This window comes from Colletotrichum fructicola (genome assembly GCF_000319635.2).
Source record: "Colletotrichum fructicola Nara gc5 chromosome Unknown KSG_Nara_v1_contig02, whole genome shotgun sequence".
NCBI lineage: Eukaryota > Fungi > Ascomycota > Sordariomycetes > Glomerellales > Glomerellaceae > Colletotrichum > Colletotrichum fructicola.
In genome coordinates, this window is record NW_027094052.1 from 2,731,216 (window position 1) to 2,747,915 (window position 16,700).

A 16,700-nucleotide genomic window follows, 5' to 3' on the forward strand; every position below is an offset into this window, starting at 1 on the left:
TTACTCTGCCCAGTGAGGCAAGTAGAACTTGACGTTCTCATACACAAGGAACGTAACCCATGTAGCTGGCATCACCCTAACAACACCCGGCATCAGGCCTCGATAGAAGCCCCTGAATCCCTCCTCCTGCCATATCCTCCTCACGACGCCTCTGATTCCGCGTCCGAACCGCTCATCGGCATCATAATTCTGCAGTCTGCTGCGCAGGACTTGGTAGGGGTAGGTAACAGCACCGGCCACAAGCTTCGATACTGTCGAGATGACAACGGTCGCCTCGTTGCTCAGCCGGCCCCCGTTGTCACCCTTCTGCCTCCGACCAGCAAAGTACATTCTCTTCGCAGGCTCGTACACAGCAAACTGCACAGCGCCATGCGATACACCGATCAAGCTCACTCCGAGTCCTCGGTAGAATCCTCTAAGCCCTTCGGTCATATACAGTTGGCGCGCCCCAGACCACATGTTCGAGTACGCGCCCACAGCAGTGCGATCAGATGATACCATGCGTGTCTTGAGCACCCATATAGGGTTCGTCAGGACTTGGGTGAGGGCGCCGGCGAGGGCGGATGAGAGGAAGAAGTCCTGCGTTGAGAGCACCTCTTTCGTCAGACTTCGCGAGTCTGCGCCTGAGCCGTGCGAGGTCGCAAGCGGCCCAGCTTTCCAGTACGCAATGGCGCGCTCAACGCGGTTCTTGAAGAAGAAGAACGCTGACCAGCTTGAGGCGTTACCGATGAGATTAGGCGTTAGCCCGCGATAAAGGGATGCGATGGGGCGCGGGTTCTGGGTGAGACTGCGGATGAGGGAAATTGTGGTCAGGCTGGTCGAGGTTCCGGCAGTGCTTCTGTGGACTGCGAATTCAGTCAGTCTTCTGTGGTTTCAACTTCCACAAAAGGGGTTTACTTACTTTGCATCCGAGTCTTGACAATATCAAGCGGATGGACCGTCAACGTCGCGACCGAGCCGGCTGAGAGCCCGGCGATGGACTCGGCGAGCGCGGGTGAGAGGCCCGCATGTTTGCTGTCTGACATAGAAACGAGCACTTCCGTCACATTTCAATTTTCAGATGTAAATGTGCCTCGTGCACTCAGTCGACGTCGGCTCTCGAGGTGGAAGTCAGAGATGGTAGCTTAGAGTGAGTGAAGCTTTAGTGTGGCTGACAGCAGCTTACAAAAAATTGCTACGTCATTTTTAGCTCGCAAAATTGCTGCTCCGCCACGATAATTGGAGCTCTAGCCACAACCGACTTCTTCAACGGCTCATCGTGACGAGGGAAGCAGACGTCAGTGACTCTAGCTGTCACGGCAGTGTCGATGGGTGCATGTTCCAGTTTGGGCCGATCTCTTACATTCGGAAGGATTAGAAATTACAGGCGCACACCGGACATCAATTGCGCATTACCCAATACAACGTTTTCGGCGTTGAGGGCGTACGCAGAATAGCTCATCTACGGAGCGTTTCCTTTCTGCCCAACTGATCTGTTTTTCACGTTGACCTGCTTTTGAGCCTGCCCATCCTGTATCTTTGCTCTGTTGGACTGAAGTGCAGTCGACTCCTAGATCGAGTCCTCCTGGGTCTTCGACTTAGGGTCGATCGACGGGCTCCAACTCTAGATTTCTGTTCGAAAGTTCACTCCCAATGCATTGGGCCCAATCCACGGTACGGGGAAACGTCTGGGTCGTCAGAGAGGTTTCATTCGATTACATATCTAGTTGTACAGTTCGTCGAGGCCGTGGCCTTCTCCTCCCAAGCCTTCCAAGCCTGGTATCCATGATTTCATCCCTGAAATACCGGCTTGCCTGAAGGTATTCTCCGAAAGCCTTGTATAGTACATAAAGTCGACGTCGAGCCGCATGTCATTTAAGAGAGGGGGGACAGGAGGCTGCTAAGGTTTAGCTTTCAAGTCAACGACAGATATCGTGAAAACATAGCATACCGAATGAAAGGCGGGCGAGGCTCGCTGCGGGTGTAGCCTGTTGGAAAGTCAGTTTCAAGTCGATGGTTATCTATCGTTCGACATGTCGTTCGTACCGAGGTAGAGGATCAAGGGAAGGTAGCCACTACAGTTCTGTCAGTAATTTGGTCAAAAGTCATGGAAATGTGATGAAAACATACTAGTGAATGGCGACGCGGGAGATCTCAATGATCTTGCCAATGCGCTCCTGTAGAATCGATGATGAGTTTCTGTTTGATGCGACGGCATGCAAGCTGCGGGGCGCTGTAGTACCTTGGACTCTTCGGAGAGGGCGAACATATTGACGGAGGTATCAGACTTGGACGTGTGAAGTTTTGGTCTATCCGGTCAAGTCTCGTGCTCGACGGGGGTATTCGCCTGTATACGCGGGGTCTCGTCGTCGTGCGTTCGGACGGGCGATGGTGGATGCGCTGGACTGGACCTGAACTTTTTCTCAGCTGCCTCACCGGAAAATTCGCGACTCCAGTGGGGCCGGAACAACCACGCAAGCTTTCTTATCGGACCTTGCAGCGCGATAAGGTACGTACCTTTTCGCAGCTCGACCGCGTCCATGTCGAGGCCAAAATTTCCAGGCTGGAGGTTGGACAATCGCTGTCATTTCGCCCAAACACGCCTCTACCCAAGCATTTCATCTCCCTTACCTTTGTATTCTTGATCGCACTAGGAGTGCCAGAAATCCAAAATGGCGCAAAACAGGCATTGGTGCGTCTCAATCCAAGCGCATGGAGGAGTAAACTAACCATCCGGTTGTGTAGGGAACAGGACAAAGATGCGACCATCTACATCGGAAACATCGACGAGCGCGCGAGCCCGGCGATGGTTTACGAGATAATGCTCCAGATGGGCCCCATTCACAACATCCACATGCCCCGCGATCGCGTCACCCAGAATCATCAAGGTTTCGGTTTCGTCGAGTTTCGCACCCCCGGAGACGCAGAGTACGCCGCGAACGTGATGAACGGTATCAAGCTATATGGCAAATCGCTGCGCGTCAACAAAGCCAGTGCCGATAAGCAAAAGCAGGCAGAAGTTGGCGCCGAGCTTTTCGTTGGTAACTTGGATCCTATGGTCGACGAAAAGATTCTGTACGACACGTTCTCGCGCTTTGGACCGCTGGTCAGCCTGCCGAAGGTTGCCAGGGAAGACAGTGGCAACTCCAAGGGTTTCGGTTTTATTTCGTACGCCGACTTCGAGAGCTCCGATGCAGCTATAGCAAACTTGCACGGACAATACATTGCCAGCAAGGAAGTCTCGGTTCAATATGCATTCAAGAAGGACGGAAAGGGCGAGAGGCATGGTGATGCAGCGGAGCGTGAACTGGCTGCACAGGCGAAGAAGAGGAACATCGTGCCCGAGATCCAGGCAGTACCGCCAGCTTTCTTGATGAACGGGAATGGCCCTCCTGCAGGCGCCGTACCCGTTGCGCCCGCCGGTTTCGACCCCTCGAACGGTCTACCAGTTCCCGTACCTAATCCGGGAGCCCCTGCCGGATTCGCTCCCCCTCGAGGACCTGCGCAGTACAATGCGGTGCCGCCGCCGCACAATATGGGAGGACCCGGGGCCGGTCGCGGTCACGTCCTCCCGCCTCCTCCGTCCGGTCTGCCAGCACGTCCGCCCCAAGGCCAGGGTGGTTACACCAACCCTGCCGACTTCCACCCCGGCGCCCCCGGGTTCCGTCCTCCTAGCGGCGGTCCTCCGCCCCAAGGGTTCGCTGCGCCTCCGCCTAACTTTCCCGTCCCTCCTCCGGGCCAGACTGGAACTCCTCCCGCTCCTGCGGGTTTTATGCCGCCTCCGGGCTTCAACCCGCCCGGTTTCCCAAGGCGATGAATGGCTCAGGGATGTTGATCGCTTTTACCAGTATCGAGTTGCCCTCAATGGGACATCACAGTAATGCAAAGCAGGCGTTAAGGAAAGGAACATTATGGGAGTTGGTCATAAACAGGTCGAGAACATTGCAATGGTCTGTCGTCACTTCAAATGGACGGGGTCGCCATTGCTAACAGTCGTATAGATACCTCTGGGGCCATCGTAAATATTATCACGCATTGAAGTAAACAACTGGTGTCGATAGTCCATCAGTCACCGAGAACGTGTTTCTCGCTGTCTTGGCTGTTGAGTAGGCTTGACTGAGAAGTTAGTCTTTGTCAAACTTGATGCAGTGACAAACTACTTAATGAAGACAGCTACGTTTGTCTGCATGGGCATGCATGCATATCCGTCGCATTTCGGGGCTCAGCGGCGCGTGATGGTAATGCATCTTGGCCTTCGAAACGTCACTACCCCGCATTGCCAGGTCAATAACTAGTATTAATTCCCCTGTTTGCTAGGCTCATTGCAAAGGGGTCTGACTAAAAGTAATGCATTTCCAGTCAAATCACGACGTTCAATGTTGTCCCTTGATGGAGTCGTGGACCGTTCTCCTCTTTGCCCGGGGGCCACCGCCTCTTGTAATCGAGATAAGCTCGTCGGAGCCTCCCGATATCCCTTGCATGCATCAGCGTTTCCAGGTCACTAGCGCCCTGTTGCTAGGCACATCCCCCGCCTAAGTGGCTTAAACCAGGCCTGTCACGAGTGCTATATGAGTGCGGGGTTCCCCGGCTTAACACTGCTGCAGCGGCTGAACGACCACCTTCACACCCTCTTTGATCTCATCCAAACCTATCTTCTTTTAACACTCATCAATATTCACCATGGATTCTCAAGTCAAGTATTTGCTTTCCCTTAAGGCTGTCCGCGATCGGTCCAAGATTGTGGGAGAGGCCGCCAAGTCTGGCAAGCTGAGCCACTTTGAGGTTCGGGAAGATAAGCTGGATGAGGTTGTTGACTTCGTTGCTTCTGTGATCAAGGTAAGGGGTAGATGATTCTCTCATTCTTGTCTCCAACTAACAAGTCATCTTGCAGCGTGATTATGGACCAGACAAGTTTGACACAATCCCTCCTCACGGGCGCTGGCAACATTTCGAAGTCGGAAATGTGCCCCGCGTCGTCAACATCATGGAGGAGTGGAAGAAGGAGGGGTGTGACAAGACTGAAGTGACCCGCCGCCTCATCGACCTCTTCTTTGTCTCTGTGCTTTTGGACGCTGGTGCAGGCGACCATTGGAGATACACAGAACCCGGAACCGATCAGGTCTATGAGCGTAGTGAGGGAATCGCTGTAGCCAGTCTGCATATGTTCAAGTCCTTGTCTTACACCTCAGGATCTATTCCGATAGTCGATGGTAAGCACTCATATATTTGATACTTCTCGCTCGCAAGACAGAGCTTACATATCCTGAACAGGCAAGGGGCTGGAGAAGCTCCAGACCGATGAGCTTGCAAAAGGCTTCCAAGTGTCTGACAGCAACCCCATGTTGGGAGTCGACTCTCGTGCGGCACTTCTCAGGAGCTTGGGAGGGTCATTGCTTGCTCACCCAGATGTCTTTGGAGCTGAAGGCCGCCCGGGTAACCTGGTTGGTAAGTTTTGTATTCTCAAAGCTTGTATGTGTGACCTTACTAATTGGACTTTAGACTGCTTGATCAAGTCAGCCGGTGACTCTGCCAAGCTCGATGTTCTATTCCTCTGGGATACCCTCCAAGCTCTTCTTATTCCCTGCTGGCCTAAAGATCGCACAACAATCAACGGCACACCAATTGGCGACGCATGGCCTTTGAGCACCCTCAAGAACACGTCCGGCAGCTCTGACCCTTCAGACGGAATTCAACCCTTCCACAAGCTCACCCAGTGGCTTACGTACTCCCTGATGGTTCCCTTTCAGAGAGTCTTGGGCTTGGAGTGGACCAACGCGGACTCTCTAACGGCTCTACCAGAATACCGCAATGGCGGTCTGTTCGTCGATCTCGGCGTGCTTGTCCTGAAGAAGGACACGCTCGACCGCGGACTGAAGGCATCGGGTGAAGAGCTGCCCATGTTCGATGCGGGAGATGATGTTATTGTGGAGTGGAGAGCCATGACGCTGGTGCTGATTGACAAGCTGTACGGCAAGATCCAACCACGCATGGGTGATGGTGTTCAGCTGAGCATGGCGCAACTCCTGGAGGCTGGTACGTGGAAGTCCGGGCGTGAGGTTGCGGCGCAGCGGAGGCCGAAGACGAAGTCGAGTCCCATCATTATCAAGAGTGATGGCACTGTATTTTGATAGTATAACGCAGTCCTCAGTGGTAGTCGAGAAATCAGAAACAGGCCACGGATGCCGGCGACATCTCTTGTTGTCCAACGTCTGCTTCAGATCTAAAGGTGGATGATACCTTTGTCTGCGGCTTTTAATGGAGGTCTCTCATAACAGTGACTTACGGTAGAATCCATACGTACTCGTGTTGCGTATTGTTTCCTCACCTCTGGGGTTTCACGGAGTTTTGCGTGAGCGCGTCTTTGTGCGTTGCATTAACAAAGCACGATGTTCAAGACTATCGTGTACTAGTCAAATAATCATAACTTCCTGATCCACCCAACCCGAAAACATCCCAACGTAGTCTCTCATACTAGCTGAAGACACCGTGGCAAGACCAAATCTGCGGTAAACGTTTCGCTTCCCAGGAATTGCCTGAAGGGCTAAAGCGTATGTTGAGCCAAAAGGAAGGCCGAAAACAGCACCCAGTATGAGGAGAAGTCTGGGAGATTTCACCCAACTTTTGTTGCTTCTCGCGTCTTTGTGGTCATCTTCATCCTTTTCATCCCCCCTCTCGTCTTCCCCATCGTCTTCCCCATCATCTTCCCCGTTATCTTCCCCATCATCTCCCTCGTCGCTATCCATATTTTCATCGTCTTCGCAATAATCATCTCCTTCCAATTCGTCATCTTCTTCCTCAAAGTCTACACACTCCTCAATCTCGCTATCTTCCTCGTCTGCGGAATTATCTTTTTCATTCCCGCCGTCATATTCTTCATCTTCCCCGTCATCTTCGTTTATGCCAAAGCCGTGGCCTTCTTCGAGGTAGTCAGCATCAGCCCAACAGGGATGGTCGACATGCAGTCTATTCAGGACACTCCAGTCTGCTCCAGCAGAACCCTCGGCTGATTTCAAATACGTCTCCTTGGTAAATGGATTTGAACCTTTTCTAATTCGGGTCTCACAGGTAAGTCCACGAATAAACATGCTTCCCTCCTTGACTCGTCCATACATATCGGCTCCCGTTGTCGATGTAGCAATAGAGATCACTTCCGCATGTGAAAGTAGTGAAGAATTCATGGCAGAATCTGGGAACACAACAGCAGAAGGGAGAGATGCCCATGACCAACTCGGCCCGAGGTACTGTTCAGATGCGTAGTAGGGTGCCTTTTCGGCACGCTTCCATAACAAAGCGTAAGGCATATCATTCTTCCAGAGACCAGCGTGATACTGGTCCGGCAAGGGAGGTTTCAGTCGATGTGCGATTCCTGAAAGTGCTGGTAATCGATCCGTGATGTAGCTTAGCTCGCACATTGAGTATCTTTTGATTGTGGCTCTCCACCACGAATAGTATTCTCTGGAATTGATTTCGGGTTGTCGCGTCATTGAGGGGGGGTGTAATGGTCTTCTTGAAGATAGGCTGTGGGGGATAACATCCTTCCGAAGAGACATTTCGTACCGTATACCTTGTCGGCACTCCAGGTACATCTGTTCTGATCCAAAGCTGAGCGTGCGACGGGATAGTAGACTTTCTTGGAAGATCCAACCGCGGTTTCGCAGAATAGAACTGCGCTCAGGGACATTGGGGTAGACCAGGTCGTGATTCCAGGTCACTCCGGGATAATACAGCATCGGAGACCCCTTAGTATTGCCAAACTCATCGCGATATTGTAGCCTTACTTCGTAATCGGGGTCTCCAAGCAAGGCTCTTTTTCGGAAAAGACCGGCTTGAGAGCCTTTGCTAGTGAGGCATGCTATGTTCAAAACGGCGCTCTGGTAAGTCGAGGCCATGCGGGGACATTCCTTCTCCCAATCATGGGCATCATCTTGTATGATGCACAAAGAATCGATCCATAAGTATTGATATCCTAGTGTATGAGTCGTGATTATGGCGTCCCGGAATGTTGCTGGAAGATCTGAGACTTCAATGCCATCCTGAGTGCGGCGGTGAAAATTCGCGGTGACTGTTAAAGCATTGTCATCCCCCCAACGGTGACTCAATGTTACATACTCGTATTGCCCACCAGTTGTTGTCGGAAGTAGCCGGATTCTGCTTGCATCCTCCTCGATCTTCACAAGCCGTGTAGGCATTTCGAGCTGGCTGACAACACTTCCATGTCTTCTCGCGCACAAGTTATCCTGCTCGTCACATTGTGAAATCCATTGCTTCGGTATCTCCAGATTTGGTATCGCGTAACATTTTCTAGCCCCGTATCCTCCAGTGAGAAATTGAGAGTTATTCGCTGTAACTGACTTTAATACTCAAAACTTTTCAGTCATTTTCAGACAAACTGGAAACTTACCTTCGTCACCTCCAAGAAGGAGCTGGGGGCACAACACGTGGTTGTCACGAGTGCGGTAACTGATAGAGCTGTAGTCAAAGTTGTTCGAAAGTATCCCATGGCTGTAAGAGGATTCCTCCTCGAGTTCATCGGCATATGTTCCAGTGGCCAAAGTCCACGGAGCTTTGATAGTGGGCCAGATAGCCAACTCCCTTGCACCTAACGAGAGCTCCAATCGGACATCTGTCTCGTCCAGGGTTTCAAGCAAAGTTGATGGTGACTCTTGGCGTTTTGCGTGCAACGAACTGTTTCTGAAGACCTGGCAAAGTTGGCAGCCGTTTAACGCCGACTGCTTGAGGTCTCTCCACGTGGGTTGGTGGGATATTAGGGGCTCAAGATTGCCACCTCGGCCTGAGGATAATGGACGTAGAAATGTCTCCTCAAAAACAAGGCAAAGTTTGCAAAGTCTAGAGTCAGTCTCGCGAGGCAATACACCGGAGACTGGGATGTAAGACACCCTATGCCAATCGTTCAGAAAGTTGGTTCGTTTGATTGTTGGATCCCACGCATGCTCTGTTTGGGTTCCGCAGGCTGAGGGGGTAGGCTGGTAGGCTCGGCCGGTTTTGGACTATGTTTCTGCCCAAATCAGAATCGTGATTAGCCTGATAAGACACTCGGTTTGGACTTGTTAAAAATACCTGGGGCATGCGGAGAGGGTTCACGGTGAAGTCCATCGTCATTCGAACGTGGGCCGCCAAAAGAGAAGGGAGACAAGCGGCGGATGTCGAAAGTCGCGTCACAGAAGGCAGCAATGTGGCAGGTAAGCGTTGAAGAGGCACCGAGGCTCCCTGTCTATGTAGGTAGGTAGTCAATAAACTGATGCATGCACGTGGCGTGTCCAATCATCTTTGGGCTTAGAATCCAAGTTTGCTGACACGGCAGTGCCAAATTGAGACCGGATTCAGGTGATACAAACTCATCGATGGCGGTTGGATGTCAGCTAACGACTTCGACCACGCTCTGGTTCCGACCAAGAGTCCAACGTTCAGCTGTTCACGCTATTTAGCCCAGTATGAAGTCCATCACAGCTTCAATGACAAACCAAACAAGACGAACCCTTTGTACAAATATGAGCGCAAGAACCAGGCCCGCAAAAGTCAGAGATGAATAACCAGGATACATCATCACTGTCCCAGGCTTCTATTGTACAGGTGATTATATACAATGAGTTTACAAGTTTTCTTTGTCGTACATTCGCTATGACGAGGATTGCTTCTCGTCAGTCTCCGTTTTGTTTTCCTCCGCGTCGACGTCCTTAAGATCAAGAACGTTCCTTTCCTTCGACTCGTTACCATTCAGCTCCTCGTGCGGGTGCCTCCTCCACTCCTTCAAATATCCAAACGCCTCGTCGTACGTCATGACTTCATCCTTGCCGAAGACATGAACCGGCAAATCTTTCTCAATGTTGTCCTTCTCCTGGCGATATCGACGACCCTCATCACTGAACTTCTTCAGATTCCCTTTGAACATCTTGTACCACTCAGTGTCCCGGTGCTCGTCTCCCTTTTCCAGAGCTTTTCTTCGCCTGTCTTTCAGGCGCCTGTAAAGCTTCTGGGCCTGTGCCACGTCCATTTCATCGAGGGAGTACTCTAGTTGCCAATCCAGCCTCTCAGATTTGGAGACCGGACGTTCCACCACTTTTCCGTTGACGGTGTTCCGCACTGTCAAGTGCATACCCAAAAGCTCATCGTCCGCATCCTCCTGTTCTTCAGGTCCACGCCCGACAGTCTCTTGGCTTGAATGTTCTGGGCTTGTCAAGGGGTTGCTTGGAGCGTCGATCTCTTCCGCTCTCGTAGTCAAACCGCTGTCTTTGGTCTTTGATTTGGCTACAAGCTCCGAGAGAATCAGTCCAAAGTTTGAAAGCTTAGAGTCGTCCGAGACCCCATCTTCGTCGGCTGCTTGAATATCGTCGTAGTCAGGCTTCTCATCTACGCTTAGGGCGAGGCGAAGAATGAGCTCCTTAAGACTTGTGTCGCGAGACCGGCGTGCGGCTGAATCCTGCTCCTCGACGGCGGCAGCAGGCTCAACGTCTTGCAGCAGCTCCGTCTCAGCGGCCTGCGCATTTGCCTGCGCAGTCTCCGTGAGCTCATCGGTTGTGGTCGCCTTGTCTGACACACTCATTTCGCCTGCCGCATCGATTTCGACTGCCAATGACCCGCTCTCGACGTTCGTGGATTTGGTTTGCCTAACATCCTTGGCGCTGCGGACCAGAACTCCGAGTAAGGCATCGACGTAAGTATCCGCTTCTTGGGGAGATCTTGCCTCTAACAACCCGCTCTGCTGAAGAGCATCGCGAATGGCTTCGCGCACGTGGTCGACACCCAAGGCATCATCCTCGATAGCTGCATCCACCTTCTCCTGCATTTCTTCCCAGAATTCCTGGGTCTGCAGCTGTTGACTCCTAGTTCCGTCCACAACAGCCTCGACTTCTTCCTCAGCCGCCTCCAATTCTGAATCTACGTCTTCAGCTTCCAGTTGCTCACGCTCTCCCTCCTGGACGAGTCCAAGAATCTCCTTCTCGTACTCGGCAATCGCTGCGTGTTGAGTTGTCTGGATCTTCTCGATTTGTTCATGCGTAACAGGCTTTGCGAAGATGTACATGAGTGGAGGGTTGGTCGGCCGAGTCTCGATGTGAAGGCGGATTGAACGTCCAGGGAAACGCTTGGTGGCACGGTCTAGCACCTTATTGAGCAGGTGAAGACTAAGCTTAAACTCCAGATCTCCGAGTTGTTTGTCCTCTGTACCGTGAAGAGCCAAGTCCATCTCCTCTAAGCTGATGTATTGGAAACCGAAGATGCGCTGAGTGTTGTGGTATGCCACAAAGATACCGTCCATTCGGCCCATCCGCACTTGCAGAGAGTATTTGAGCATCGTTGACCTAATCATGTCGTAGTATTCGCGTTCAAAGGATTCCCAGTTGCCGAATCGATTCCGAAGTTCGTAACCCAGACCCTTCTGGTATCCCGTGGCATCCATCCGAATGGAGATAACAGACCTAGTTTTCAAGTCGAACATGCCGGTGCCAGGCAAGCGTGAATCATAGGCGTCCAGTTGTGAGCGCATGAGAAAGTCTCCGAAAGTGGTGAAGTGAAAGGCTTCTTCAGCATTCCGCTCCTCTTCCGTAATCTGATCCGAGTTCTTCTTTCTATACCTCTCAAACTCGTCACGTGGTAGCGTTAGAAGTTTCTCCATAGACTTTCCTAGCATGCTAAGGATGCTAGCAAAATCGAATTCCTTGTCCGCGTCGATGGAGTAGACCCCATCGCGGAGATGCAGGAATGTGGCGGCTGGCGATCGCATAATTTGGGTAAAGTTGGAATTCTCGGCTCTGAAGGTCTGGCTCAAGGTCGATGCATTGATCGGCCGCCACGCAGAAAGCAGAAAGTGAAAGTGTGATAGCATCGCTGTCATGCTCGAGGTAGATCCGCAGTACCTCTTCTCCAGCTTTGAAGCAAGTCCAAACAAAGTCTGGTCTTTTGAAGAAGTGACATATTTCTTCAGCGCATTGAAGTCAAATTCGTTGATCGGCATGATGTTTGCCAGGTAGGGGTCGAAGTTGTACACTCGAGAGTGCGGATCTTGCAACTGGTAAACCCCAGGATTGAACAGGGCTCTATCAAGACCATATGACAACTTTGGTACTTCAGGCATGTCCTGCTCCACCGGTTGCAGGGCCAGCTCGTTTGCATGGACTCTTTCGACATTCAAGGGTCGCTTGGATTTCCCTTTCTTTTTAGGATCGGCCGACTTAGTGTTTCCGTCGTCGGGTGTCTTCGATGTTGGGGAACTGGTAAAAGAGCTAGATGCCGACGCATCGGCAGCCGCAAGAGCAAAGCGACCGGCCAACGATGTCAATTGCACCGCCTTTCTCTCCCCAGCTGCCTTTTGCTCCGACATTCCCTGCGATTTGGTTGAACTCTTCGGTGCCTTTGAGCCTTTTCGTGGTTTCATTTGCGCATCTGATTCTCCAACCTCTTTTGAGCCGGCGGGCTGAGGCGAAGATGCTGTTTCGCTCGGTCGTTTCGTCAAGCTCTCGAGAGGGATCTGCTGGTTGCCCAGAACATCTTTCAGAACGTTCAAAGTGCCCTTGACCGTGGCAATCTTGGCCTTCAGCTTTTTTGTCTGTCGCACTAGCGACGCATCATAGAGAATAGGCTTCTCCCCCTTCCCGGTCGTGTCGGAGTCTTCGGGGGAATTTGTCGCCTCTCTGTGCAGGCCAGCCATCCTATTGTTGATCGAACGATAGCTTCTTTCGAGGCTCTGTAAAGATTTATAGACATCCATAATAACTTCAGGAGTCGGCTCGCCCGTGGAGACCTGCGGGGTTTGATCCGAAGTCCCTGTCTTCTTCGTTGGAGTGATTCGGCGGGGAGTCATCGGGCGGCGAGGTCCCTTGGATTTCTTCTTTGGCTTCTGCAGTTTCTCGTCGGTCGAGTCGGCCGTTGCGGCTTCGGAAGCAGCTGGTGCCTGGGCATCGTCTGAGTACGTTCGGCCACCAGCAAGGGTGGCGTTCGTGAGGAAGGGAGGTCGAACTCTACATGACGATGCTGTAGATGGTTTGCAGGACACGCAAACATGCGATACCCTGAGGCTTTGAATACGCAGACGGTTCGCACGGAACATTGCGTGGATTGTCGACGAATTCCCTGGGGCGCATTGGGAGCTGTGCAAGAGGGTGGGCTTGTAATCGGTCTTGAATTTTTTTTTTTTTTGTTGGTTCTACGGCGCGCAATGATTGACGCGACCGGGTCCACCTGCCGGGACGACCTTAATTGCCATGCTGATCCCTGTACGTACTGCATAGTATCTATGATCCGTCCGAAACGACCTCACCTCTTTGGCGCCTGCGAGCAACACTGGACGGGAATTTTTACTTGGAATTCGATTAACGACATTTTTTGTAACGGGATCAAATGAGTGATATCAGCCCAGTAGCCGCCCGTTTCGCTCGGAAGCGATACATGTGGGGGGTATTATGCGTTCCCAAACAACCACCAACTCACGTCAAACCAAATACCGTTCCAGACGCCAGATCCTATGCCCTCTACAAACGAAGCTCAACCGAAGCTTATTCCTTGCCTGTCAACGCGTAAGATGCATACTCTGTCGCCGTCTGTCGTGCTGCCTCGGCATCTGCAAACATTGCCTGTACCTCAAAAGAGTCGGCTAACATGCCATCTGCAACACTCATCCACAGCAAGTTCCCACTACGCTTGGCCTGCGTGGAAGCTGCCTTCGCGCTCTTGAGAGCCTGTTCTCCCACCACGTTGTCGAATAGCCTGTACCGCATGATGCTCAGGGCTATCGCCAAGCAATGTGTGTTCCCCGTAACCTTTGAGCCATTCAGCGAGTTTGTGATACTCGTCTTGATCTGGTGCATTGACGGAGGAGGATTGGTCTGAGCTGTTGCTTGAACAAGATTGAAAGCAGTCCGGATGTCTGGGTCCTGGTGCTCGATACAGTGCCCCCTCAGCTTGTCCAAGAGTTCGGTTGAAGTCATTGAATCGCGATATGCGGGATCTTGGAGAATCCAAAGACGGTTCAGACCAGCGAGAATGCACAGCTCCATGTAAGCTGGTTTCTTGCCGCTGGAATTACCAAAACCCGCCAGTAGGTCCAGCCGTTCGTCCTCAAATAGAATGAGAGCGGTCTCAAGGTCGCCCGTGCCTTGATGGTAGACTCCTGAAAGGTATAGCGAGAAGATGTTGAAAATGTCGTTGACAGCTGGCGTAATCGCTTGCTGGAGCTGAGCCACACACTGCTCGACTTTAGACCATTGGCTATGAGTGGCAAAGTACAGCCCGGTCAGAGCTTGCAGATAGCAGAACATCTCAGTCCTCCACTTGGCCTGCTCGATAGACCCCTGCAGGGACGAGCCAGACAACTTTGGCACCACTTCTTTGTTCCCTTCGATCGAATTAGCACACAGTCCAATTTGAACCACATTTAGACTCACACTTCGCCAATACTTCAAACCCCTCCTTCCAGAACTCGTGACTTCTCCTAGATTCTGGACCAGGTCTATACATACCGGCAAGGCCACTAAAGGTATAACTGCATGGCATTAGCACTGCGCCTATGCAAACAGCTCTGGGAAACTTACGTCAAAACGACAATTTCAAGTCTATTCATGAACGTCATCACCACGTAATCGTGTCTCGATGACCCTGCTCTGAGAATAGCGCTCGTGTCGTCACTCAGGATGGCGGCTGGTGCCGATTGTTTGTTGATTGGTATCAGAATCTCAGGATTGAGGTCGCTCCATGTCGAAGAACCCATGTTGTCATCCAACTTCGCTTGAAGAGACTTCAGCTTGTGTATCAAGATATCCGGCGTCTTTTGGTGCATGCTGCAGGCTAGATCGAGAAGCAATGTCAAAATTTCTAGCTGCGGGATGCGAACAACCGGGTCGAATTGATACTTGGATACCTGAGCAAGGCAGGTTTGCACACGCTCAATCGTATCAAACCGTATCACCCGAAGCAGTGCGAGACCTTCGAGGAGAGAGGCAAACACTACCATTGCGCTATCGTGACGCTCAATTGCCATTATTGCAAGAGAGCGAAGATTTTCCAGCAATGGGGCATCAGGAGGTGTACCAGCATGCACATGGAATGTAGCCTTCAGCAAGCGGAAGGCATAGACCCAATGATGGTGCTTGAAACTGTTCCATGAGTCAGCATGTTCACGTTCTCACTATGGCAGAAGCGACGCACGTCTGAGAGTCGGAGATGTTTCTGTCAATGGCAATGAAGGCCGCCTTTTGGTTTCGTTGAAAAAGTACCTTTAGCAGCAGGTATTGCATGCAGTACTTCAGGTCAGCGTATCTATGCTAGGGGTATGTCAGTATGGTGATCAGCACGGCGGGGCTGTATGGAACCAACCTTCTCGCAAATAGTAATACCCTTGCTGAGCGCCGTCTCGGCCTCTTGCAAGTTCTCAGTCTCCTCGCAGAGAATGGAGGCATATCTCAACCGTGCCCGGGCCTCTTGTCTCGGCGATAGACGGTTGCTCTGGAAAGCCGCCTCAAGGCAGGCAAGTCCGGTAGTGATCAGCTTCTGGTATTCGCGCACCTGCTCCTCCGCCAACGACGCAGCGACCTTTTGGACGCCGCGGTGAGCTTTCTCGAAGCATTCCTCGGCAACGTGTATGAGGATCGCGGTGGTATCGTAAGATCTCGCTTTTGTGGACAGTGCCGGGGAACCCCGCGATGACACCGCCGGAGAATTCATAGACGATATGGCAGGCGACTTCCTCGCCAGACTGGGGGACCTGGCAGGTTGGACGACGGGAGAGTTCGCGTGGTTGGGCTCTGGACTCGGTTGTACTTGCGAGGGTTCCGCGAAGGCTTGATTTAGAACGGGGACACTCTGGTTGTGACCCATTGATGGCGGAGAGAACTGGGCATACTGCGTCGCCTGCGGTTGTACGTGCTGCGGCTGTTGCTGAACCTGATGACGAGGCTGCGGCTGGACCGGTTGCTGAAAGTGTTGCTGGTATTGGGCTTGATGTTGCGGCTGTTGCGGCGTGTGCGGCTGGTACTCGGCGAAGGTCGGCGCTGTTGGGGTCGGCACGGATGATGTGACGAGGGCGGGCGATCGCACTGCTTGAGTATTCTGGGGAGGAAAAGCAGCGTGAGGTACGTGGGGAGACACAAAGGGGGAGTTCATCACATTGCTGTGGGCAAAGGACTGTTGGCTTTGATGTTGGGGATAGTGCTGCTGCGGCTGCGGCTGGTGCGGTTGCTGCTGCTGCTGCGGGAAGATGCCGCCGTAGGCAGGAGGATAGTGGCCGTAGCCGTTTGGCTGCATGTTCATCGGCGCGGGCGCGGGAGGTACGATAGGAGAAGGAACGGGCGATTGATGGAAGTTGCCATGGGAAGGTTGCGCCTGTCCGAGATTGCCATAGGAGGCATTCTGGAAGGTTTGGTTCTGGCCGTTAGGGTTGCCATTGCCGTACGGATCGTGGTATGTCTGAGGTAGGTGCTGCTGGCCATTAAAGGCTTGCCCCGAAGGCAAGGAGCCCCGGTAGGTCATCTTTGGGACTGCATAGGGAGCGCAGGCGCAGACGTCGCTACAAATCGTCTCGATGGCCGCCTTGTTGAATCGACTGCGACAAGAACTGGGCTGAGTTGCGACGCGGTTGCTGTCCAATAGCCGCACCTGCAGGTCGCGAGGCTCACGTCAGGAACCACTGCGGGAGATGCCCAAAAGCCCCTGCACGCCTTACATAATTACACGTGCATGGGAAGGGGATCCATTTAGACGAGACTAGTCGGGTC

At 52.4% G+C, this 16,700-nt stretch overlaps 6 protein-coding genes across 6 annotated transcripts; 2 read left to right on the forward strand and 4 right to left on the reverse strand.

Moving 5' to 3' along the window:
* Positions 1-1,025, reverse strand: FLX1 (Mitochondrial FAD carrier protein FLX1; the record flags this gene model as incomplete). The annotated part of the gene is made up of 2 exons (XM_032033956.1): positions 1-845; positions 902-1,025. The coding sequence occupies 2 exons, from the start codon at positions 1,023-1,025 to the stop codon at positions 1-3; spliced, it is 969 nt and encodes a 322-aa protein (XP_031886956.1).
* Positions 1,026-2,651: 1,626 nt separating this feature from the next.
* On the forward strand, positions 2,652-3,796 carry sap-49 (Splicing factor 3B subunit 4; the record flags this gene model as incomplete). Its single annotated transcript, XM_032033954.1, has 2 exons — positions 2,652-2,671; positions 2,725-3,796. 2 exons carry the CDS (start codon positions 2,652-2,654, stop codon positions 3,794-3,796), a joined length of 1,092 nt encoding a protein of 363 aa, XP_031886954.1.
* Positions 3,797-4,659: 863 nt separating this feature from the next.
* On the forward strand, positions 4,660-6,986 carry urg3 (the record flags this gene model as incomplete). Its single annotated transcript, XM_066151135.1, has 5 exons — positions 4,660-4,815; positions 4,871-5,189; positions 5,251-5,424; positions 5,479-6,012; positions 6,538-6,986. 5 exons carry the CDS (start codon positions 4,660-4,662, stop codon positions 6,984-6,986), a joined length of 1,632 nt encoding a protein of 543 aa, XP_066009344.1.
* A 1,015-nt stretch (positions 6,987-8,001) lies between these two features.
* CGGC5_v003507 (uncharacterized protein) lies at positions 8,002-9,093 on the reverse strand (the record flags this gene model as incomplete). The annotated part of the gene is made up of 4 exons (XM_066151136.1): positions 8,002-8,041; positions 8,089-8,320; positions 8,381-8,678; positions 9,058-9,093. 4 exons carry the CDS (start codon positions 9,091-9,093, stop codon positions 8,002-8,004), a joined length of 606 nt encoding a protein of 201 aa, XP_066009377.1.
* A 523-nt stretch (positions 9,094-9,616) lies between these two features.
* Positions 9,617-12,643, reverse strand: CGGC5_v003508 (mRNA degradation protein pet127; the record flags this gene model as incomplete). The annotated part of the gene is made up of 1 exon (XM_032033949.2): positions 9,617-12,643. The coding sequence occupies one exon, from the start codon at positions 12,641-12,643 to the stop codon at positions 9,617-9,619; it is 3,027 nt and encodes a 1,008-aa protein (XP_031886866.2).
* Positions 12,644-13,487: 844 nt separating this feature from the next.
* Positions 13,488-16,455, reverse strand: CGGC5_v003509 (MAU2 chromatid cohesion factor-like protein; the record flags this gene model as incomplete). The annotated part of the gene is made up of 5 exons (XM_032033948.1): positions 13,488-14,326; positions 14,376-14,473; positions 14,523-15,083; positions 15,136-15,251; positions 15,304-16,455. The coding sequence occupies 5 exons, from the start codon at positions 16,453-16,455 to the stop codon at positions 13,488-13,490; spliced, it is 2,766 nt and encodes a 921-aa protein (XP_031886985.1).
* Between the last annotated feature and the right edge of the window lie 245 nt (positions 16,456-16,700).